The sequence below is a fragment of the Ceratotherium simum genome, chromosome 34 (genome assembly GCF_057802395.1).
Source record: "Ceratotherium simum simum isolate JZ-2026a chromosome 34, ASM5780239v1, whole genome shotgun sequence".
NCBI classification, from domain to species: Eukaryota; Metazoa; Chordata; class Mammalia; order Perissodactyla; family Rhinocerotidae; genus Ceratotherium; species Ceratotherium simum.
This window is the reverse complement of record NC_141933.1, coordinates 13,154,089-13,178,887: the sequence shown is the minus strand read 5'-3', so window position 1 is coordinate 13,178,887 and position 24,799 is coordinate 13,154,089. Positions and strand designations below refer to the sequence as shown.

General features: G+C 36.9%; 1 protein-coding gene across 2 annotated transcripts; it reads right to left on the bottom strand.

The window, feature by feature from the left end:
* Positions 1-1,285: 1,285 nt before the first annotated feature.
* Positions 1,286-23,655, bottom strand: LOC101391264 (membrane-spanning 4-domains subfamily A member 4A-like). 2 transcript variants are annotated; one of them, XM_014792864.2, is made up of 7 exons: positions 23,516-23,655; positions 11,349-11,508; positions 10,134-10,271; positions 6,956-7,012; positions 5,597-5,755; positions 3,922-4,023; positions 1,286-2,139 (listed from the first exon to the last, which is right to left on the bottom strand). In XM_014792864.2, exons 2-7 carry the CDS (start codon positions 11,490-11,492, stop codon positions 1,960-1,962), a joined length of 780 nt encoding a protein of 259 aa, XP_014648350.2. In that variant the 5' UTR covers positions 11,493-11,508; positions 23,516-23,655; the 3' UTR covers positions 1,286-1,959. The 2 variants fall into 2 exon arrangements, with proteins under 2 accessions (XP_014648350.2, XP_087278980.1); XM_087422854.1 differs by lacking the exon at positions 23,516-23,655 and adding an exon at positions 21,214-21,325.
* Positions 23,656-24,799: the final 1,144 nt, after the last annotated feature.

The following is a 24,799-nucleotide window of genomic DNA, read 5'->3' as shown; positions in this document are numbered from 1 at the left end:
AGATATGTGTATACACGTAAATATTTTCAGGCTTAAAAAAGAAGGAAATCCTACCACTCAAAACAACATGGTTGAAACTGGAGGACAGTAGGCTGAGTGAAATAACCCAGAGACAGAAAGACAAACACTCTGTGATCTCACTTAAATGTAGAATCGATAAACATCATTCTCATAAAATCAGAGAAGAGAATGGTGGTTGCAGGGGTTGGGGCATGAGGGAAATGGGGAGATTTTGGTCAAAGGGTATGAAGTTTCAGCTGAGTTGGATGAATAACTTCTGGAAATCTAATTACAGCATGGTGACGATAGTTAATAATACTGTATTGATACTTGAAATTTGCTAAGAGAGTACCTGAAGTGTTCTCACCAACACAAACAAAAGCTAATTGTGTGTGGTGATGGATATGTGGTAACCATTTCACAATGTATACATATATCTAAACACTGCTTTGTACACTGTAAATATATACAATTTCTCTTGGTCTATTATAACTCAATAAAGCTGGAAAAAAATTGAAACAAAAAAAGTCTGTAAATGCAATGATCGTTTTTCTCCTACCATAATGAAACTATCGCTTCCTCAGAAAGAACTTTCCTGGTTACTCTTTCTAGTGTCCCATACCCGCCATGACTACCACCAGCCATTCTCTAGCCCATTAACTTACATATAGCTTCTGTACATATAGCTTCTAACAACATATGAAAATATTTTGATTGATTATTTATATGTTCAGTTGTGTCCCACCCTATAAGTTTAACCACATGAGAGGAAGGAGTTCATCTCTCTTGTTTACCACCGCTAAAACAGGACCTGCCCATCATAGGCACTTTATAAACATGTGTTGAATAAAATGATAACAAATTGCTATATATATAGAGATATATATGTATATACACACACACACAAACACACACAAATACATAGGCATGTACATATATTCATGTATGTGTATAAATTGAAACTCTTAAATCTCAGTGTGTGCCCATTGGAGTAGTGGTTGCTCTACCCATATTATATCCAGTAATTATCACGGGAATATGAGCCAGGTTATATTATCATTATTTTACTGAAGATAAATATGAGGTACAGAGAAATTTTGTGCTACGTCCATGGTCACTCGAGTAACAACTGAGAGAAATGTAACTTTCGAGATGAAAACTCAAGGTTGCCTGATTAAAAATCCACATTCCTCACCACCATACTATATTTCCTAATATCAACACTTAGTCTCTTTTCACCATATCACATCTGAATTGGAAGCAGACAGTACATGAACTTATTGGGTCTCATTTTATTTAATTTATTTTTGCTCTGTAATAAATCAAATGTATTTAACGACCATTCAGCAAATACCATCTATTGCACAATCACATATATGGCACTGGATACAAATTTGATGAGGATATAACCCTGCCCTGTAGGAGAGAGAATGAGAGAGAGGGAAGAAAAGGAGAGAGAGAGAGAGAAAATATATCTTGAATCTAATCCATGATGTGATTTTTTACTCTGTGTGTGTTATACTAATAATGGTTTGTGCACATAAAAGGACCTACTGTGCTGTTTGAAGGTATTTTCTATGGGTTAAGGAAAGCAGGAAAAGGAAAGGGAGGGAAAAGCCATACATCTCAACTTTCTGAAGGTAAAAACAACCTTGTGTTCCCAAAGGCAGGAAAAGAAATTCAAACAAGTGGGAAGAGTATTGGCCAGGGAAGCAGAAATATGCAGTCTGCATGGAGGCTTCACTTCAGCAATATCTATTTGCCCTTCTTCCCAATCTTATTTACCACCTTCATTTCCTTTCCCAAAAGCCCGGAAGCTGGGTGAAAACCATTCAAGTGCTATTCACTCCTTAAATGCATGATATATTTATTTAGCTTCTGCTATTGTTGATAAAGAGTCAGCGAAGTGAGTTGTTGAGTTCTTGGGGGATAATGAGAGCATAGTTCTGAATTTTATATTTATATATTAAAATCAGAGTTGGATTCTGGTACTTTCCCAAGTGGGGTTCTTGCATAACTGTCAATATAGGTTTCCTGGAACATTTGCTTTTGATATGCTGGTGGCATCAAATCTTCTGTGACTGGTGCAGGAGATGCTGTTTCTGCCATATCAGGATTTGATGGCTGAATGAGCACAACCTGTGGAATCAATCAGAATGCCATAGGTGAGCCAAGCAAATGAACTTGGGCTTTCCCTTTCCTGTCCAGACAGTGTCATCATGATCAAAGACTACCCTTTCTTCTCTGAATTCAGTCTCAACATCAATTTGATGGGGTTTCTCAGGCATTCTTTAGGAGAGGGTAAACCAAGGTGTCATGGAAAAGATAGAGCTGTTCTTCCAAACAGGTTGTTCATGCTGATGGCAACAGCATACCCAAATCATTGCTTTGCTGGCCATGACTAAAGCATTGCACAACCCACACTGACCCAGCATGGCAGGAGTCATTTAGGAAACTAAGGAAAATGCTGGTCCTTCCACCACAATTTCAATGTGAAATGCAGTGTGTGCAGACGGGTGACCCAGGAAGAAGTAAAGAAGTAGGCATTATATGCACCAAAGCCATTATTTTCCTTGATTCACAACTTCCAGCTCTATAACCAGTGCTATTAAGGGGAACAATATTTCCGAGCTCTGTAACTACTCTAGGGGCTGAAGAGAACACGGGCCTAGCTATTTTGACATCAACATCACTAAGAAGTTTGCTCTCTAGTTCAAATTCTTCACTTCATGAAATTACGAAATCACTGGGAATGGCTGAGAAACTCTAGCTTCTAGGGTCTTATAATGGAAGAGTCCACTAGTATAGTTAACGTGATTTAGTCAATCTCCCTCTGTGGGGAAGGGCTGTGGGGTAGGAGATGTGGTGTAGCATGGGATCCCCAAAAGAAAGTAAAGAGGCACAAAATGGAAGAGAAGAGCACCAGAATAATAATCTCATCAAACTCTTACTATTTTATGATTTAGTTTTGGTGTTTGACTGCCCCTGGCCTTTGGGTAATGAAACTAATGAGCATCTCTTGGACTTTTAATATCATTTTCTCACCCCGGAACCTTCAATTTTCTTGGAAGATATCCTTGTTCTAGTCTTCCTAGTGCCCCTTGGTGTCTTCTCTCCTCCCATTTCCCAGTCCTCTCCATGTGACATTCTTTCTGTTCCGCAACCAGGAGGATCTGCTGCACGTCTCAGAGTAAGAGAATGGGCAGGTGTGTGCACAGTGATAGAGAATTATGAAACCCTGACTTTCTTCAGCAGCCCAGGGAAGGCTGCAATAATAGGATAGTGGAGTATTATCTCGCACTGTCTGGGGACCTCTCCATTGTGAAGTATTCTGATCTGGGCTAACTCAGGATGCCCTTTGAGGGAGAAAGAGTGAAGGAAAATAGCTTTTCTTCATCCATTGTGGTAGGCAGAATTCTAAGACGACATTCGGTCAACCACGTGCCTGAATGATTCCCTATCCTGGAGTATGGGTGGGACCTCTGTATATGATAGGATATCAATTCTGTGAGCAGGTTACTAATCAGCTGACTTTGAGTTTATCAAAATGGACATTATTCTGAATACTTGATTTAATCATATGAACCCTGTAAAAAAGCCTTAATGCACCAGAGACTTTTGCTTTCCTGTAGGCTCCAAGGTAGAAGTAAGTTGTTGTGAGTTCCACAGCTGAGAGGAAATAAACTCTGCCTGTGAGCATGGAAGAGGACAGAGGCCTCACCTGAGACCACAGCCACAGCCAACAACTGGATTACAGCCTTATAAACCCTGAGCAGAGAACCCAGCTAAGCTGTGCCCACACTCTTGACCCACGGAAACTGAGAGATCATAAATGTGTGTTGTTTTATGCCTCTTTGTGTAATTTATCACACAGATATAGAAGATGAATGCAGATATCTTCAAGGGAAGCCTGATACTCACCTTATCAGGATTACCACAGGTTACTTTGCATCCAAAGACAGAGAGTGACACTGCAATGCAGAACTCTAGCACACTTAAAATGAGCACCATCCCATCCATACCCTAAGAACAAATTCATAACAAGGAAATGTGAGGACTAGACACAACAAGTTCAAAACATTGACCACTGATTACAGTACCAAAAGAGCAGAAGCATTGGCCAGAGGTCAGAAAAACTGGCTCCTAATTGCAGCCATACCCTGATCTAGTTCTTAGCCTGCTGAATGTCACTTATCTTCTCACTTTATTTCACTAAGAAAATAATCATTTTTTCCCTACCCTCAACTTTATATTGCTATTGTCCATACAGAATACAGAAATGCTATAAACGGGGGGCAGGGATCATAAAGTTAATTATCAACTTCGTTTTTCAAAACAGGAATTTCATATAGATGACATAAGAATATGATCTCATAACTTAGTAAGTGAAGGCAGAATAATAATAGACCAAAGAGGTCCAAATCCTTATTCTGAGAACCTGTCAAGTTACATGGCAAAGGAGAATTAAGTTTGCAGAAGGGAATAAGTTTTAAGGTGACCAGGAGACTGAGGGATTATCCTGGGTTATCCAATGAGCCCAAAATAATTACAGGACCCTTATAAGTGGAAGGAAGAATTAGAAATCTCAAGGGAAGTAAATTATTTTAGCAAAAACACTGAAGGGTTTTTTTAGTGTGAGTATATAGCACTCAAGATTCTCCTAGGATTAGCTAAGAATGAAGAAAAGGTAATGTGATTGATCTGCATAAGAACTTAGGAAGCATGCAGAGTTTCCAGATTTGGGTGAGGAAAGGAGACAATGAGAGAAAGAACTAAGCAGCACAGTGAAAGGCTGTAAGCTCAAATGGAAGGGAGATAACAGAAAACTGAGTGGTATTGAGAATGGCTACGAGACTTTTTAGTAATAAAGATTTCATTGCATTTTGGTCTGCTATGGGTGCAGCAATAACTCTTCCTCCCCACACTCAATCAAAACTTCAAAAAGTTTAACTACCTACAAAATCTTGTGTAAGTGGTTATTTGGAGAGTAAAGCAATTAGGATAATGCATAGATGAGGGCAAGTGGCACAGAAAAGTAGTAAAGGACGGAATAGAGTTTGAGAACTTGCCAGGAGCTGGACGTTGATGCCCAAAGTGCTTAATCTTGCAAGAACATCCAGCGATGTTGGGAGGGATACTGGGTTAGTCACCATTTGTCAGACAATGTTCGAGACAATTTTACTTTATTATTAGAGAACCAGGTAACTGCATCAGGCTCCATCAAGAAGTCCTGGGACATATAGAGACTGACACGTGGGCTCTATTTTTGGAGTGGATAGCAACACAAGCTTACCGGAGTTTTGAAATGAAACAGGAAAAATTATGCAAAATGCTTGGCACACTAATTATTACAGAGTAAGTGTCTTATAACTAGGAGCTTTCTTCCCACTTTCCCTCATCACATTTGGAGAAGGAACAAAGAGAGAGATGAGATGTGGGTCTGACTCCTAAATAAAAGATTGCCCTAATTGTCACTCACTTCTAACTTCCCAAAGTGATTCATCAATTAGGGGATACTGATTGTTGCTTTTGCCAGAACCAGGGCTCTTGTGACTTGCTTCCACCACAATATCCCATGAAAAGAGGAAGCACTAACCATTAACATAGATATGAGCAGGGAACAGTTCTCCAATTTCTCATAATTTTTACACATATTGTGACGGGCTGCTGAAAGAGCTAGGCTGAAGATAGTGACTAAGATCCCTGCTGCAGCAAAGACAGAGCTGGTGATGTTCACTCCTAGGCTACCTTGGACCTAGAAAAAAAGAAAAATCAATTAAAGAATCCAACAACATCCTCAGACACGTCTCCATCAACCACCTTAGACCCACCACTTCTTGTTCAACCCAGTTCATCTTCTCTATCTTGATTATTGCAATGGTCTCCTAACTTGTCTCTTTCCTTAGAGTAGTTTCAACACTAATCTCTTGTGCAAACACAACATGATGATCCTGTTATCCCATGCTTAAATCCTTCAGATGACTCCCATGGGCACATGAGATCAACTCCATTCTCCTTAAGCAGGGCTTTCAATACTCTTCACACTTTAGCTGGACAGTCCTGTCTGTTTCCATCTCCTACCATGTTCTGTTCCAGGTGTCTGACTTCTCATTATTTTCTAAGTGCTGCTTGCCTCTCATGCCTCCGTGCCCTTTATGTATTATCTCCCTTTGGTGTGTATTCCGTTTCTTACATTCTCTCTCTCAGTGAAGTTATGGAGGCTTTTTATAAGAACTAAAATTCCTCAAGAAAGTATGAGAGTGTGGCTGTAGCACGAGGTAGATTTTAATCGTTATGTTGACATCTGGAGGAGAGGCCTGGGAGAGACATTGAGGTCAGACTTGGAAAAGCCATACTGATCACCTCCATACTTTGATATTTATCTTTGAGGGAAGAAAACTCAAATGTGGTCTTTAGCTAGGAACAATATTTGTTGAGATCTGGACTTTTGCCTTCTATTGGCTTTGTGAAAGACATATTGGCATGAAAGCTTTGTTTTAAATTTGCTTCTTCTTATTTAAGTGCCTTATTCTGAATTTCTTTCATTGCAAACTGAATCAAAATCCTTTCTGCATACAATTGGAATATGTATTTTCATCAATAAGTCAATAAATATGAGGCCTCGCCAGCATTTTGTGCCTCTATCATGGGGGACTGGATCTCAAGTTGTAGAGTTTGTATGATCGATGCATGTGAGGTATCTTCTCAGGAATTTTCTATATTTTCATAAGGATTCTCCCAGCAACGAGCTTCCCAAATGTTCACTCTCACATCGGCAATTCTATTATCAGCCAATTTTTGCTTGCAATGTTTGGAAGACTGATCCAACTAGGGAAAACTTACAATCTCTCCTGATTTTTTTTGCAAACAAACACCATTTGTTTTCTATTCTGGCAGAATACATACGTGGTTAATCCTGCTTCTTTTGGAACACAACAGCGGAAATGTTACTCACCAGGCCCCTTGCAGTGCTGGTTCCTGCTGCAATTGACAAGGACCCTGAAATAAGAAACTAATAACAAGAGAAAAAATACAGGTAAAAATATTTAAACAAATATTGGAAGTCATAACTTACTAGAACTTATCCCAAAATATGATAAATATGTTCAACAGACCAATTATATTGGAAGAAACACAAAAGTTTGTAAATAACTGTCCCCTTTGACCAGAAACAACAGAGAAATTCTACCGGATGGATTCACAGGAGAATTTATCAAGCCTTTCAGAAATTGTCTAACTGTGATGGTATTTAAAGTGTTTAGGGGATTGAAATATAAAGAAAGCTTCTCAATTCAAGATATGGAGTAACTCTAATATGGCGCCAAAATTTAGTAAGGTATTACAAAAGAAAAAATCAAATGATTATTTTCATTTAAAATGACTATTAAAATTTGTAAATAAAATAGTAGCAAACAAAATTTTTAAATTCTGTATTATATGATGATTAGAATATGCTATTTCATTTGACTTCATCCATTGGGTAATTATTTTCCATTTAGCTAAAATGACTATAGTGAAGTCTATTGGACTCCCTGCCTTTAACTATTTAACTGTTTGAGATTCTAGGTTTGCTTTCCAAATTTGATTTCAGAAGTTTTAAAAAGTCTATCTTAATACCAAAAAATGACTGATCTAATGAAAGAATTTGATCAATTTCTTCAACAAATTTTTAAATACCAAGACACAGAGATGATTAATGTAAACTAAGTCTCCTCTGGGAAAAAAATAGCAGGGAGACTCCCCCATCATATTATATGAAATGAATCATGAATGTGTGGAGTATCTCTTCAAATGTCTAGATATTTTGACATTAAAATATTATTATAATTTATGAAATTAATGGATATAAGGAGAAAACACGTATGGTAATTGCTATTCACATTTTCAATGTTGATAAGACATTTAATAGAATTAAACATTATTATTGACAAACATTATTTATAAAACCTGAAGAGTTGAATTTTTTGAATGTAACAGAACATCTGTCTCAGTCTAAAAGTTCTTCATGTTTAATGGGGAAAACAATAGGCCCATCTCATAAAGTCAAAATCAAGATTAAGATGTATTATGTATTAGCATTCTTAGTATATTAAGCAAAAGATTATACAAGAAAAATATTTGAAGTAAATGGTTAAAATTACTGTTGTTTAAATATGAATGTTATATTGCAAACATCCAAGATTCTCAACTAAACACTACTGTAAACTCTAAGTAAATTCAGTGAGGCACATCATTATATACAGAAGTGATATATACATATTATAAATATGTGTGTGTTTTTGTGTTTGAAGAGAGGATTTATTAAGACAACTTCATTTACCACAGCAAAAATATATATAAAATTTCTGAGAGAAAAAACTTAACGAGGAATGCGAAAGATGTATAGAAGTAAAACTTTAAAATGTTCTAAAAGTACATAAAAGAAAACTTGAATAAACTAACGTGGGGATAATTTTGTAGGATTCTCATAAAGAACATGTAGCTCTACTGGAGATGAAAGGGCCAAAAATAAGAGAAATTTGTGAATGGTTCTCCGTGTTGGATTTTGTACTGTATAAGGTACTTCACAGGGGAAGTTTGGCATAAGGTTGCAAGAATAACTGAAGGTAGCAGCAAAAAATGTTCCACCAATTAAGCAAAGCTCATCTAGTGGGATTCCTACAATAGTCTAAGGGATGCATCAATTGACAAACACAGCTCCTGCAGTTCCTGGTAATCTATTGAACACGTGTAAAAGTATAAATAACAAAAACTGGTTTTCAAAGTGGTCTTGAAAAGGAAATGAAAGGGGAAACATAAAACTAGAGTGGTTAGATGCCTGAAATACTGAAATTAGACTGATCCTATTTGTTCCCTGATTCACGTGCCAAAAAACTGTGTGATTTTGGGCAAGTTACTTAATCTCTCTATGTCCCATTTTTTTCATCCATAAAGTGAGGACAATGACAAATCCTTTCTCAGAAGTTTGTGTTGATTGTTTGAAATGGAATTGCACATAGAAACCAATTAGGAGAGGGCCTAGATTATAGTAAGAGTTTAATAAAAGCTACCATTGGCATCCGTATGATCAGATATGTAAAACATTGGACAACTACCCAGCCAGAAATAGAACAGCATTTGCTATTCTTCAAAGCTTGCATTTTTTCTATAAACAGGCATGGGGGCACAAAAAGCCAGCTCATTATAGACTTTACACTCTACACTATCTCATTCTCAACTTTGTAGATCAATGGAACTCTACAACAACTGAATAGATTCCCTGATTCTAACACAAACCCAGTTTATAAATGTCTTTTCCTCTTGTCAGTAGATAAAACTTGATACTTTATACTCCATTTACACTCTCAATTTGCAGAGAAACTCTCTTGTATTTTGTTCTGGGGAAATATTTTTAAATTTTCCTAAATTTAATTTAACTTTAATTATATTTATTGGTATTGAGCTTCAGATACAAAATTTAACTAACAGCAATTGCATTTGCTAAGCTAACCATTTGCTAAGATTTGATAGTTGACTCTAAATTGCCTGCATACCAGCCATGTCTCCTCTTCTTCATTGCTAACAAAATCCTCATTTTGCTCAGTGTCCCATGAGCTTCCATGAACCCTTCCCAGCCATAGAGGTGACTCTTGATTAGTCCAAGCCAATAATGGCAAATCCATGACCTTTTCCCATAGTTGGCTTGGGAACATGAAACATTTATGCATTACAAAACATTTATGAACAATAAATGTGCTAACAAGTCTGATATGGTATGGCGGAAATCCTCAGTGAGGTTACCTCAACGAAGTAACTCCAGAATTAACCAACCCTGGAAATGTTTGGGCAGCAGGCTTCTTCTTGTGAAATAATCAATGCTTTCACTGTTTAATCCATTCTGGTTTGGATTTTTTGCTACATGCTGCTCTAATATCTCCTAACTGATACACATTATCTGTACAAATTGCCTAGCTTCCTATGAGTTTTACATTATTATTGCTACTTTAACTATGAGAAAATTGAGTAAAAAGAGGTTAAAGATCTTTCCCAAAATTATAGAACTACAGGATAGCGTTAGGCTATGATTCCTAAACTCAGGATATTAACAACCATGTCATGTTGTCTCCAACTATATCAGACGATATTCTGCTCACCATTACCGAGCCCCAAATTGTGTATGCTGCGTACACTGATAAGGGACAGTAATAATAAATTCCACCAGATGACACCATGAGACTAATCATTATCATCCCCAAGCTGAAGTTCATTAAGGCAATGAGGATCTGCACAACCTAGAAAAAATGAAGAAAGTAAAAACTGATTATCTACCACAAAAGTGGCTCCCAAGCCACCCTGTTCCAACCACAATGTTACCCTTCTCTATCTTTTGAAACTGTCAGATGGTCTTCTTGATATTCTCCTGTCACTTTTCTTTCATATAAAGAACTGTGGATATATGAACTTACTAAAATTATCTCTTGGTATAGCTATCACAATTGCCTCTGTAATTTCAAGATAAAAAAGAGTTTACCCAGACCTACCCAAAACTGCTTTATGATACCTACCAAAGATGCTACTCCTACCACAACTGTTGCTCTCCTTCACACATGCTCAGACAGAAGTGATCCAGAAATTACAAAGCAAATACTCTAACAAGGAGAAGTAATCTAAGGAAGGAGAGCATGTACAAGGGGAGACAAAGAGAAACACAATGTGCCATCTTCCTGGGGTCTGGGGCGTGAGGACATGAGTGAACACAGGGGTCTAAAATAGAGAAAGTGGAGTACATTACCCCATGGCATTCAAAAGGATACAAAGTGTCATAATGACTTTGTCCCATTGGTTTAAAGCTTGGGCCAGAGGTAAACCTCTGTATTCACTGTCCTTCCACCTGCACTAACCTGTCTTTTTTTAAACTGCCCATTTCTTTTGCACATTGACGTGAGACTCCAGACATAAATGCAGAGAGGATAGAAGAAGGCTAACAAAATTGCCCAGAGTGAGATAGTAACAATATGGGGCCATCAGCTATCAGAAAGTTCTGTGGATGGGACACCAATTGGTGCAGATGTGGCCTTTTTTTTTTGTCTTTCCTCTTCCATGCTGAAGTTAAATATAGTTACCATGGATGACTCACAAGCCTAGAGTAGATCTGAAGTCACTATATTTTAAATACCACTAAATCAGAAGCATGATGTAATAGAATATTGTATCATTTTTCAAGTGATAGGGCCTGCACACCAAATACTGATGTTCCTAGGGCTGGCTGATGTAATATGAGGCTAGTGGGACAGAGTATTTGGTGTTAGATCTGATCCGTTGTGGTTCTACAACATGATTGGTCTTCTCCCAGATCTCAACTGACTTACCCCCAGAACTTTGGGTTCCCCCTTCAAGAATTTCTCTGGCTTCCCTTTCCACATATATGCATTTAGAGTAGTATGTTGTCCCAGCTCGTACACAACAGGGCCAGCCCTTGGTGTGGTCTGTTCCATTCGTTGCACGGTTGTCATGGCAACAGAAAAGGTGCTACAATAAGAAATGTAATTTAGTAAGAGATCCTGGAAATGATAGAACAACCTCTCGTCTACATGCCTTTCCCTAATATAACAGCTATTAGAACATCTTCGCAAAATATAATTCTTTCAAAGACCAGCTGGCAAAGTAGAACAAGGAGAGAGAAAGAGAAAGATATTGAGAGAAATGTCATGTGACTTCAAGATGCTAGAAAGTATGGAAGAGAGGGACATGTGGATAGAATTGAGGTGAATATGCTGGCCTCTCAAATTAAGGAAATGTCTTCACGTTCATATATCAAGAGTGCACTCAGGTTTTATCTCTATCCCAATTACTGCATATTCCCTTGATTTCAGCCATTTCTCCTTTGAAAGATGACTTTTTTTAATAGTAATAACATGCACAGAATGCTCTGCATTCCAATTTACTGCATTTTGTAGTCTTTCTTTCTAATCAGGGCACAGTGACATTCTCAGAGCTGGAAACTTTGCCCACGTCCATCTTTACTAAATACAATTTATGTAATCTTAGATTTCACCCTATAACCGCTGGAATTTGGGGATGGAATTTATCATTTTGAGTCATATACCTGGCACAAAAAATTTAAATCTCTTGTCTCATTAAAATGCTTTAAATCCTGACTTGGCAATGCCTAGCAAGGACATATAAAATTATCTTTCTGAGACTGAAAGCAGAAATATGATACTCTTATGTTGCTTTCTCTCCTCAATATAGTAACCCCAATCAGGGTTTGTGGATATAGGTTTAAGTCACATGAACGTTTTTATCTACTTATGTGAATCCATATTAAGATGTCGTATGACTCACTTTCATAAATTTTGAGGGAAGTAAAACTTGGTAAGACTCTGCCAAGCCACTATCAATTCTGATACCACTGATGCTTTTTGGGGGCTCTGTAAAAATGTCAAGTTTGGAGAAGTGTACCCTTTTATTGGCAGCAAAAAGTAAAAGAATGTTCTAGTAGCACAAATTTTCTATGTACTGGAAAAGAATTCAGATTTCTCTGGAAAGGATTATTAACCTATATTTATATATAGTATGCCAAAGGAACTACATTATTGGTTATCTATGAATAAACCTGGTGGAAATCAGAAAAAAATGAGTCAATTTTAAAGATAGATAGAGAAAATAGTCCAAATGAAAATAAAAGATTAATCATTTAAAACATAAATTTAATTTTAGTTACGTATACATTCCAAGTTCTGGAAAGCAGTAAAATGAAAAGCACCAAATAGAAAATCATAAAATAATAAGGAAATTAAAGTTACAAAAATAAGAAGACAGAAATTTATAATTCATAATTCATAAGCAGTACATAATGTGAAGGATATTAAAATAGGTAAGATCTGAAAGTAAATAGGGACATAACCAAAAAGTCAATGTTTCTTCTTCTAGTCTAGAAAATTTCCTAAATCAATATGGAGAAAGAAATTTGGAACTCCATTTTGAAACTGGAAACAAGTACAATCCCCATAACTCAGCTGAAATGACTGTTAAAAACTACAAAGATAGGATAAGGATGAATTTCGGGGAAATGTAGAGAGTATGAAGGACACAGGACACTATGGCCATAGATTTTCAGCGTACACTTCTCAAAGATAAGAGGCTCACTGATGTCTAAAACATATATTATTGTTTATAACCTGGGAATGAATACACCAGTTGATAGCTGTAGCTTCCCTGGACAAGTATAGTTCTGAGAAGTCAAAGGCAGTAATAAAAGAGAAATCACATCAAAAAGCTACTTTTGTAGAAAGCCATCTGTCTCTGAAGAAATCTTACGTGGGAGCCCACAGAGAAGGAAGCAAGCATTCTTGACGTAAGTCTCCAAGAAATCCCACAGATTAGGATCATCTGAATGTAACATCACCATCTCAGATCACCAAATGCGCAAAAACCAAGAAACCATGAGATTTAGCTATGAGAAACACCAAGTGCTTCAGATATTAGCATAATGAAATACAGAATATGTACTAAATATGGATAAAATATTGAAATAAAAAATGGAATCACAAAAGTGAGAAAGCACAGAAAGTGCAAAAAGTAACATGACAAATTTCAAATGAGAAAAAAGATAATGTTGACATTTAAAAAAAATTGGTCAGTGTCTGAAATAGAAGGAATAGCCGAATAGAGAATTAATGAACTAATTTCTGAAGAAATCACCCAGAAGCCATACAGAGAGACAAGGAAATGGTCATAATAGAATACAGGTTAAAAGATTAGAAGTAAAGAATTAAAAGTTCTAGAACATGTATAATTATAGTTCCAGAAAGAGAGAAGATAATAAATGCAGGATAGGCAAAATTGGCAACATTTGGAATGATGATAACTATATATTTTCTTTGATGAAATACTTAAACGCACGCACACATGTTATATAACACACAAAACAGTGTCTTTAAGAAATCTATATTGAAACAGATTGTAGTGAATTTATAAGATAGCAAAGAACAAAGATGATCTTTCAAGTAGTAGAACAGAAAAGGTAGATCACATGCAAAGTAATGGCAATTAGACTGATAGCAATTCAAGCCAGAAAACAACAGAAAAACATTTTCAAACAACGATACACGTAGAATATTTTTTATGCACCAGCACTGTACTGGTAAATCAAGGGTAAAATAAAAACATTTTCAGAAAAGTAAATGTCTGACAGAGTTTACCAGCACAGATATTTACGAAATAGAACTTCTAAATGATGTACTTCAAAAGTAAAGCTTATAAAACCCATGATGATGTTCTATGATACAAGAAGGAATGGTGAGCAAAGAAACTGGTGAACCTGCATGAACACACAGTTTGCACAAAATAAGAATAACAATATCTAATTTATTAGGTTAAACATGAGGGCAAAGTATGAAATACTAGACCCCCAGAAAGCAAAATTTGGGATTGCATTGATGAGAATTGGTCTTCTAATGTCCTTGTGCTCTTTGGGATATGGGTGAAGGGAGTAACTCTAGATTTTGAGCAAGAATGAAAAAAATCAAGAGTTACCAATAAAGATAAGAAATGGGTCGTGTGATTTTTCAGTGAAGAGAGGAAAATGTATGAGAAAACGAATGAATAATAATTAACAAGTAAATGTAATCCGTTAACTAAAAAGCAAGAGAAGAGATAAAACAAGCAGAAAAATAAGTGTGACCACCAGAAATAGAAAATATGGTAGAGAGAAAAGCACCTCCAGAATTATCGAGCGAGGGCATGAAAATCTACGCCTCATTAAAAGTAATGAGAACACTGGACAAATTGTCAAAATCAACTTTTTCAGAACTCTGGACATTAACCAAGATCTTGCAACAATCCCAGGAGCATTTATTCCAAGAAGATGGCTGAATCTAAGTAACAATATTGAGCTTTGTCATTTTTACTTGTGGTAAAATATTCACAGCCTACAATTTACAATTTTAACCATTTTTAAGTGTGTAGTTCCATAGCTTTAAGTACATTTACATTGTTGTGCAAACATTCCCACCTCCATCTCCAAAACTTTTTCAACTTCCTTGGCTAACACTGTACCCATTACATCCTAACTCCACATGTCCACCTCTCCCCAGATCTTGGCAACCACCATTCTACTTTCTGTCTCTATGAATTTAACTACTCTAGGAACCTCATATAAGTGGAATCATACAATATTTATTCTTTTGTGACTGCCTTATTTCACTCAACAAAATGGCTTCAAAGTTCACCCATGTTTTAGCTATGTGTGAAAATTTCTTTTCTTTTTAAGGCTGAATAACGTTCCATTGTATGTATAAACCACATATGTGTATCTAATCATCAGTCAATAGACACTTAGTTTGCATCCACCTTTTGGCTATTGTGAATAACATTGCTATGTACATGGGTATACAATTATCTGTTCAAGTCCCTGCTCTCACTTTTTTGGGGTATATATCCAGAAGTGGAAATGTTGGATCATATTACCAGAAGGGAATTCTAAGATTAACTTTTTAGAAGTCACCATGCTGTTTTCCACAGTGTTGGCACTATTTTACGTTCCCCCCAGCAATGCACAAGGGCTCCAATTTCTCCACATCCTTGCCCAACTTCTTAGTGTCTGGGTTTTTTTTTGTTTTGTTTTGGATTTTTTTTTTTTTTTTGACAATAGCCTTCCCAACGGGTGTGAAGTGGTATCTCATTGTGGGTTTGATTTACAGTTTCCTAATGGCTAGTAATGTTGAGCATCTTTTCATGTGATTCTTGGCCATTTGTATATCTTAACTGGAGAAATGTCTGTTCAAGTATTTTGTCCATTTTTGAATCAGGTTTTTGTTTTGTTGTTGTTGAGTTCTTTATGTATTCTGGATGTCAATTCCTGATCAGATACATGCTCTGCAAATATTTTCTCCATTCCATGGGTTGTCTTTTCCCTCTGCTGACAGTCTCCTTTTATGAACAAAAGTTTTTAGTTTTGATGATGTTCAACTTATCTATTTTTTGTTGTTGTTGCCTGTGCTTTTGGTGTCATTTGCAAGAAATCATTGTCAAACTTAATGTCATGAAAATTTCAATCTATGTTTTTTTCTGAGAATTTTATAATTTAGCTCTTACTATTGGATCTTTGATCTATTCTGAATTAATTTTTGCATGTATACGATGTAAGGTAAGGATCCAACTTCATTTTTTTGCTTACGGATATCCAGTTTTCCCAACACTATTTGTTGAAAAGACTGTCCTCTCTCCATTTACAGGTCTTGGCACCCTTGTTGAATATCATTTGACCATATAGGTGAGGGTTTATTTCTGGGCTATTTCATTCCACTGACCTATAGGTCTATTTCAATGCTAGTACCACACTGTTTTGATTACCATGATTTTGTTGTTAGTTTTTAAATCAGGAAGTGTGACACCTCCAAATTTATTTTTATTTTTCAAGATTGTTTTGGCTATTCGGATTCCCTTGAGATTCCATATGAATTTTAGGATGGATTTTTCTATTTCTTCAAAAAATATATATCACTGGAATTTTCATAGGTATTGCATTGAGTCTATTCAATACTTACATCTTAACAATATTAAGTCTTCCAGTCCAGGAACACAGGGTGTCTTTCCATTTATTTGTGTCATCTTCAATTTCTTTCAGCAATGTTTTGTAATTTTCAGTGTGAAAGTCTCACCTCCATAGTTAAGTTCATGCCTAAATATTTTCTTCTTTTGATGCCATTATAAATAAAATTATTTTCCTAATTTCCTTTTCAGATTCTTCATCGTTAGTGTATAGAAAAGAAACTAATTTTTGTGTGTTGATTTTGTATCCTACAACTTTGCTGAATTAATTTCTTAGTTCTAACAGTTTTTCTGTGTATGGGTATTTGAGGTTTTGTACATATAAGAACATGTCATCTGTGAATGCAGATAATTTTGCTTTATTCTTTCCAATTTCTAAGGCTTTTATTTCTTTTGTGGCCTAATTGCTCTGACCAGGATTTCCATTTCTATGTTGAATAGAAGTGGCAAATGCAGGCATCCTTGCTTTGTTCCTGATCTTAGAGGAAAAGGTTTCATCTTTCATCGTTTGGTATGATGTTTACTGTAGGTTTTTCATATATGGCCTTTATTATGTTGAGGTAGTTTCCTTCCATTGTTAGTTTTCTGAATTGTTTTGTCATAAGAGGATGTTGAATTGTGACCAATGCTTTTTCCACATCAATTGAGAGGATCACATGTTATTCTTTACATCATTCTGTTAATGTGGTATATTATATTGATCCATTTTCATATATTGGACTATCCTTGCATTCTAGGTATAAGTCCCACTTGGTCATGATATATAAGCTTTTAAATATGCTGTTGAATTCAGTTTGCTAGTACTTTGCTGAGGATATTTGCATCAATAATCAAAAGGGTTAGTGGTCTGTGGTTTTCGTCCTTGTAATGTCTTTATCTGGCTTTGGAATCATCAGAGTGATACTGGCCTCATAGAATGACTTAGGAGGTGTCCCCTGCTCTTGAATTTTTTGGAAGATTTTGATAAAGATTGATGTTAATTCTTCTTTAAATGTTTAGTAGATTTCTCCAGTCAAGCTATCTCATCCTTGGCTTTTCCTTTTGGGGAGTTTTTAAATTATTCATTAAATATCCTTACTAGTTATAAATCTCTTCCTATTTTCTATTTATTTAAGACTCTGTCCAGGTAGATTGTGTGTTTCTAGAAACTTATTGATTTCATTTTGTTTATCTTACTTTTTTGGAGTACAATTGTTCATAGTACTCACTTATAATCCTTTTATTATTTCTGTAAAATTGGTACGAATGTCCTCTCTTTCATTTCTAGTTTTAGTTATTTGAGTCTTCTATCTTTTTGTCTTAGTTTATCTACCTAAGTTTTGTCAATTTTGTTGATCTTTGAAGAACCAACCCTTGGTTTCATTGATTTTCTCTATTTTTTTTTTTTTTTGAGATTTGTCGTGTTTTAACTTCTGCTCATCTCATTACTCTCTCTCGACTCTGTTCTCTGTGTTATCCCTGAAAACCAGAAGCCTTAGAACCATGGAAACTCTAAAAAGTGGTAGCCTAACAGGCTCTGGAGGGGTTAGAATAGGATTTGAAATCCCTAAAAAGCCCCCTCCTCAGAGAATTGACACTATTTGATCCGTTTGGCAACTATCTAGAAAAACTTCACTCAGAGATCTGGTCTTTATTTGATCTGATTTAGAGTTCATTCAGGGAGAGAAGCCATAACCCCAAGGTACTTGTCAAAAACAATCATCAGAAATTTTTTAATTCACAGCTTTCTGAGGTACTGACAGCAATTGGGACAAAGAAAAAGCTGGATAAAAAAAATTAAAAGAAAAAATAACAGGAATGAGGTACATTCAGGGAGCTTTGAACAATTTCTGAGGTGTACCTGGGAATTCAGAAGGTCATGCACACGTGCAGGTTGTGTGCATGCCCAGGAAAGACCTGAGAAGTCCCTAACTCCTCAACTATGGCTGATCTTAAGACTCTGTGCAGGTTGAAGGAAAGGCTAAGACAGTGTTTTAAACCACTGGAGCATTGAACTTGCCCCAATGCACACACACACACACACACACACACACACACAGCTTAACAGAAAAGAATAGGAAACTTCTTGTTTTAAGGCTCTTAAGGATATCTGTTAAATCATTAGCTAGCCATGAAGCTAATCAAGTAGAAAGCTCAATGTCCACAGATTACAAAAAATACATTTTTCACAGAGGAGATCAAGGAGTCACTAAACTAACAACACAAAAATAACAACAGATAAACAAAATATAGACAACAGCCACAACAGTAAGGAACCCTTGAGAAGGGATTTTCTTTGAAAAGATCCACAAAATTAGAAACCCTTTAGCTAGACTGAGCAAGGAAAGGTGAGAGGAGAAATTAATAAAGTCAAGAATGAAAAAGGGAACATGATTACCAACCTTACGGAAATAAAAAAAATTATAAGGGAATACTAAGAACAACTGTATGCCAATAAATTAGACAACTTAGATGAAATAGTCAAATTCCTATAGAGATACTAACTAGTGAAACTGAATCAAGAAGAAGAACAAAAGCTACATAGCTATATAACAAGAAACTAAATTAGTAATCTAAATAATTCCCACCAAGAAAAGCCCAGGCCCATATGGTTTCGAAGGTGAAAGTTTTTAAGCATTTTATGAAGAATTAATAAGCCTTCTTCAAAAACTCTGAAAAATGAGAAGAGGAAGAACACTTCCCAATTCATTGAAAGAACAAAGTTAGACCCTTCTTCATAACAAACAAAAAAATTAACTTAAGATGGATCAAAGACCTAAATATAAGGGCTAAATATACAGAACTATTAGAAGGAAACATAGGCGTTAGTCTTTGTGAACTTGGGTTAGGCGATGGTTCCTTAGCTATACAAATAAAAGCTCAAGCAATTAAAAAAAACAGAGATACATTAGACTTCTTCAAAATTAGCAATTTTCCTACTTCAGAGGGCACCGTGAAGAGAGTGAAAAGAAAACTTACAGAATGGGAGAAGATATTTGCAAATCCTACATCTGATAAGCGACTTGTATTCAGAATACACAAAGAACTCTTACAATTCAATTATAAAAAAGAACAATAACCCAACTTAAAAATGGACAAGGAATTTGAATAGTCATTTCTCCAAGGAAAATAGGCAAATGGCTGATAAGCACCTGAAAAAAAGCTCAACATCCTTTGTCATGAAAGAAGTGTAAACCAAAACCACAAAGAGATACCACTTCACACCTACTAGGATGGAAAAAATAAACACAGACAGTAACACGTGGTGATGAGAATGTGGAGAAATTGGAACCCTCAAACATTGATGTTGAGATAGGAAATTGGTGCAGCCACTTTGGAAAACAGTTTGGCAGGACCTCAAAATGTAAAAGGGAGACTTACCATATGACTCAACAGTTCCACTCCCAGGTAAACACCAAAGAGATACGAAAATAGAAGTGCACACAAAAACTTGTATACGCATTTTGGTAGCAGCATTATCCATCAGAGCGAAAAGGTAGAAACACACCAAATGTTCTTCCCTTCACCAGACTAGTATAGTGGGTCTTCTTAAGCAAAGAGGCTCTGGAATTCTACCACCTGGATTTCAATCCAGCTCTGCCACTCTTTACTCAAGTTACTTAATCTTGTGTTTCTAGAACTCTATACTGTAAATAATAGTGCCTACGTCTTGTGGGAATTTAATAATGAGATAATGCATTTAATCAGTGCATTTCAATCATGAAAACTAACTACTTATTAACTATTGTTATTGTTGTTACTACTGCTATTTACCCATTTTTTGCCTTTACATATAAAACATAAACTTCCTCTAACACTTCCTGTCACTCAAAGACATGCTAGTGAGGGACTTTCTTTCTGACATCCTATTGCACCAACTTTCTCCGGCCATAAGGGAGGTGGAGAGGCAGAGGAGAGGGTCTTGCACCTCTCTTACACCTCTTGTTAGAGCCTGTGTCATGGCACATTGAGCCATGTGGTCAGCGATTGAGTCTCCATCTCCTTTGCAATTTTTCTCAAAGGTTGCTCGGAAAGATCAGCCTTATCCTCTGTTTTATGCTCTCCTGGAATCAGCTACATAGAAGACTACGTAGAGACAGGCCATGAGACACTCCTCTTTATCTTACAGTCTGTCCCGATGATAACTGGGTTTGTGAGGTAGGTAACATATTATACATTGCCGAGTAGGTATGTTCAGACTTTTCTGTATGCTTGAGCATCCCCCGAGCAGAACCCAATATCTCAATTGAAACAAAAGAAACTAAAAGAGGTAGCTTTCTTTTTGGCCTTCAAACTAATCCACATTCTCTAATCCAGTTTTTCTTGGGAGATCTGCCCCTCTGAGCATAATTTAAAGTCATTATATTAAAGCCCATAATTTGATCTTCATGTAGCAACTTGTCCCAGAGAGGAATAGAGAGAATTTTCACTTCAAGCATTAGAAGACTTAAACAGAAGACATGCAGCCTTCCTCAACACTTTTATTTTTTTCAAAAAATTAATGTTGCAATATAAAGTACGTAGAGGAGATTATTTCAGAATGCTACAGTTAGTTCCTAACATAGAATGGCAAAAGCTAAAGTTAACAAGAACCATAAGAGGATTATGGGATTCCAAGGGTTTTTCTTAGGCCTAATAATTAGCTCAGTTGTCCATGTTAAAAAACCTGGTAGTTCGTCATTGATACTTTCTCTTACTCACCTTCATGTCCAAATCAGTCCTGTTCTTCTGACCCTACACAACCATTTCAACTCTGGGCACTTCTCCCACATCCTCAGACCAAGCTATCATGGAATTTTCATCAGGAATATTCTCAAATCTTCTTAATCTTCTCCTGTGTCCACTTGAGAGCACATATGTCTGGTTCATTCTCCACTTTGTGGCCAGAATGATCATGCTAAAGTGCAAAAACAATTCTGTTGCCCTCCCCTCAAAAATTCTCCCTTGCCATCCCAGTGCCCTTACTATAAAGTAATTATGTGGGTAATGTAGTTGATTGGAGAAATTCTGCTACTTCAGCCCATATCCACTCTCCTAACCTTATGTTGAATCTCTCTCCTTTTATTTGTGAAGCCACAAATACATTTGACTTATTTTAATACTTCCAGAGCAGCAATTTCATTCCTATATGGAGACATTTGCAGGTCTTGAACCCATTGGCAAGAGTGTTCCACCCCTCCCACAGCCACTCTGCAACAACAACAAAACCCCCCCGGGATTTGATCTTGTCACATACTGACAATATTGCACAGTCTCTGCCTTCTCTCAGGTACAAATCCCCACCTCCTCCACTCCCCACACATGGCTCACTCAACCTATGATTGTAAGGAGGGGTTTAAGAAGCCTTAGTTATTTCTCTTTTACCTCATAGAGACCAAAAGTGTTCTAAGGTACCAATGATTCTTCTTAATCTAGCTGAGTATGTACCTGAGTTGACTTCTTTTAATGCAAAGGAACCTCTGCATTGATCTCCCAGACATACCTTTAGACAGGATTTAGGACGCGTAGGTTCAGTCTTATCAAACATCGCTGGTGGTTTCCCTCTAAGTTTAATAAGGCTGTGACTTTCTCCAGAGCAGACACTGTATTAAAATGACTCATATGACCTTTCCATAGTTCTGTGCTAACATACATCAGATCTTGATCACTCAGGCCTGGTGCTCTGTCTTTATAAAAAACCTGGCTATCAATTCATATAACTGATCCTACCTTCATTGCATAGACATCTGTGTGTTACTTACCTAGGAAAAGTAAATTCCCCAAAGACAAAAATTTGTGTTTTTCTCCAGTGCTTAACTTTCCTATATTCAAATATATAGGAGATCAAAACTACAGAAAACATTAGATAGATATGAGGGACAATTTTTCCCAATTTGGGAACACTCTGAATGCTAGTCTCGTCCCATCATGTGAGACATATATTGGGACATCGACAACTACAGCGTCATTGTTGTTCTTGTTACAGATGTAGAGAAACCTAGAAAACGCCCCCCTCTTCTTCCACACTCTCCTTGTGGATCAGTATCAAGATCTATCTTTTGTTTCCTTATTTTTGTGTCACTATCCCCCTCATGGGGCACAGTTTCCAAGGAGGGAGCATGAGGAAGATGGTCTGAAGGAGCTGCATCTCCTTCCTTGTAAACTTATGAAATAGAATAGAAGGCCAAAGGCAGCCTGAACTTGGATGGTTTGATGGAGGAGGATGATGTTAATGTAGAAATGGTGACCTGAGCATGGAAAAGGCCTAGATTAGGAAGCAAGAAGTCTCGGTTCCATTCCTAGCTCTTTTACTAACTGGTGTGACTCTGGAAAAATTATTTCCTTTCTCTGGGTTTCCTTTACCTCATTTGAGGAAAGAATGCATTGGGCACAATGCATTCAAGCTTCTTTCTGATCCCAAGAATGCTAAGAATCTACAAAGTCTCGTTCATTAGTAGACTTCCTCATGAGAAGCCTCAGTTTATGCCTTGGGTGTCTCAAGAATGGTGCCAAAGATAGTGGGAGAACTGGCTCAGGCCTCAGTCCATCTTGGGGTCTGCTAAGCCTGGTGACCTCAACTTTGCCCTGCAACATCTCCACCAGATTCTGCATGTGGCAGATTTTTTTTTAAACATCAAATACAAAAATAACATGTCAGAGACAGAGAATAAAGACCATGGAAGAAGGGCATCAAGAGTACATGGAATAATTCGTCAACAGTGTTAAGTATTGCTTTCATGTACCTGATTGCCTGGGGCTTTAGAGAAGAAAAGTAACTAAAACAACCTCATCCAGCATCAGCTGTCAGGAGCCTGTCCTTACCCCATCCTCTACAGCAAAGATTGATGCCCAAACCCCCAAATCGTACAGTTAAAGGTGCACTCAACCCACCCCAACCTGGAACACCAGCTTGTGCCATGGGAGGTGACCTCATCCTCTCTCCTTCCAGTCTCAGGGATCTTAAAACCAGTGGATGAGAAAACCCTCAGCCCAAAAGCATCAGAAGGCACGTGCCTGGGCTTACCTTTCTTCAAGACTGCAACATCTGCGTGTGTCTAATGAATGCCAGAGACGCTGGGCAAGTGCCTTTGGTTGAGATACAATCACTTTCCCCTACTCCACACCTCACTCAGTCTAAATCTGCATTCCTGTCCTAGCAGTTTTTCTAAATCCAAAAGGCGGTGCTAAGTATTTCTGACATGCACAGCTAGTTCCTTTTTTATGTCGGAAGTGCCAACCGAGTCTGTGTCCCTAAATGGGCGTGGATGTCAACTGTGAAATTAGATGAACAAGCAGTGACTGCTCCATACACTCTTTTATAGGAAAATAATGGTGGTTGTTACCACTATTAGTGGGATATCAGAGTATACAATGTACATGGCTGGGGATCAGTGGTTGAGAGTTTACTGCATGTCAGACTCTGCTCAAAGATCTTTATTTACACAACCTAATTTAATGACATTTAAAATCATTTGAAAAGCTACTTTTCATGATTTCACACATTCCCCTTGTCTCCCTAGAGAACTGTGTGTTGCCATTCTATACACAATTTACATATATTGTTTACATGAAATTACATCATCAGAGATAAATGTCTGTAAAATGACAACAAGTTGGTTGCATGGCAATAATTAATCTGGCACATTCCTAAATCAAAGAGGAAGCTGGTATCCTAGATATAGCCTGGCCTTTGATTAAGACAAACTCAATACCAATCATTTATTGCATGCCTTTGTTATTTCTCTGAACCCAAGATTCTTCATCTGTAATATAAAATCAAAACTTATTTTACATGGACGAGGAAAGCAAAGTTGTGTTCAGTTCTCTTTCATTCAACCTTTTCTCAGAGAAAAGTTACTATGAGCCAAGCAGTGTGCTATGTGCTGCAGAAAAAAATGGTGAACAATGATAGAGTCCCTGCCCTCAATGAGCTTATACATTATGGGGCATACAGACAAGTAAACATACCATCATAATTCAGAGTAATCAGTTCTTTGCAAGATAAAGAAGAGTATTCTAGGAGATCTTATAGGAGGGCCAATTAATCTGACTTTCGTGATGCAGAGGAGACTTCCTGGAGAAGGGGACATCTAATTGGAGACTTCTTGAATGAATAAGAGACAGACAAATGAAAAGAGAGTTAGACAAAGGAGAGTAAGAGGTTTCCAGATGGAGTCAACAGAATGAAGAAAAGCCATCTCTTTTTATAGGCATCCTTTTAAAGTTAAAGCACAATTATTCCAGTCACCATGGAAACAGACTTAGTCTCCCACTCTGTATAATTAGAAAACTGGAAAAAATTTTAAAC

Bases quoted from the DNA above. Each gene is read 5' to 3' on its own strand.
- LOC101391264 (XM_014792864.2), bottom strand. From the start codon at position 11,492: ATGACAACCGTGCAACGAATGGAACAGACCACACCAAGGGCTGGCCCT. The intron at 4,024-5,596 runs GTTAGTGCTTCC...ATTTGTTCTTAG, and splicing joins TGCTCATATCTATGTTAATG to GGTATGGATGGGATGGTGCT. The intron at 2,140-3,921 runs GTGAGTATCAGG...TTGATTCCACAG, and splicing joins CCTGTGGTAATCCTGATAAG to GTTGTGCTCATTCAGCCATC.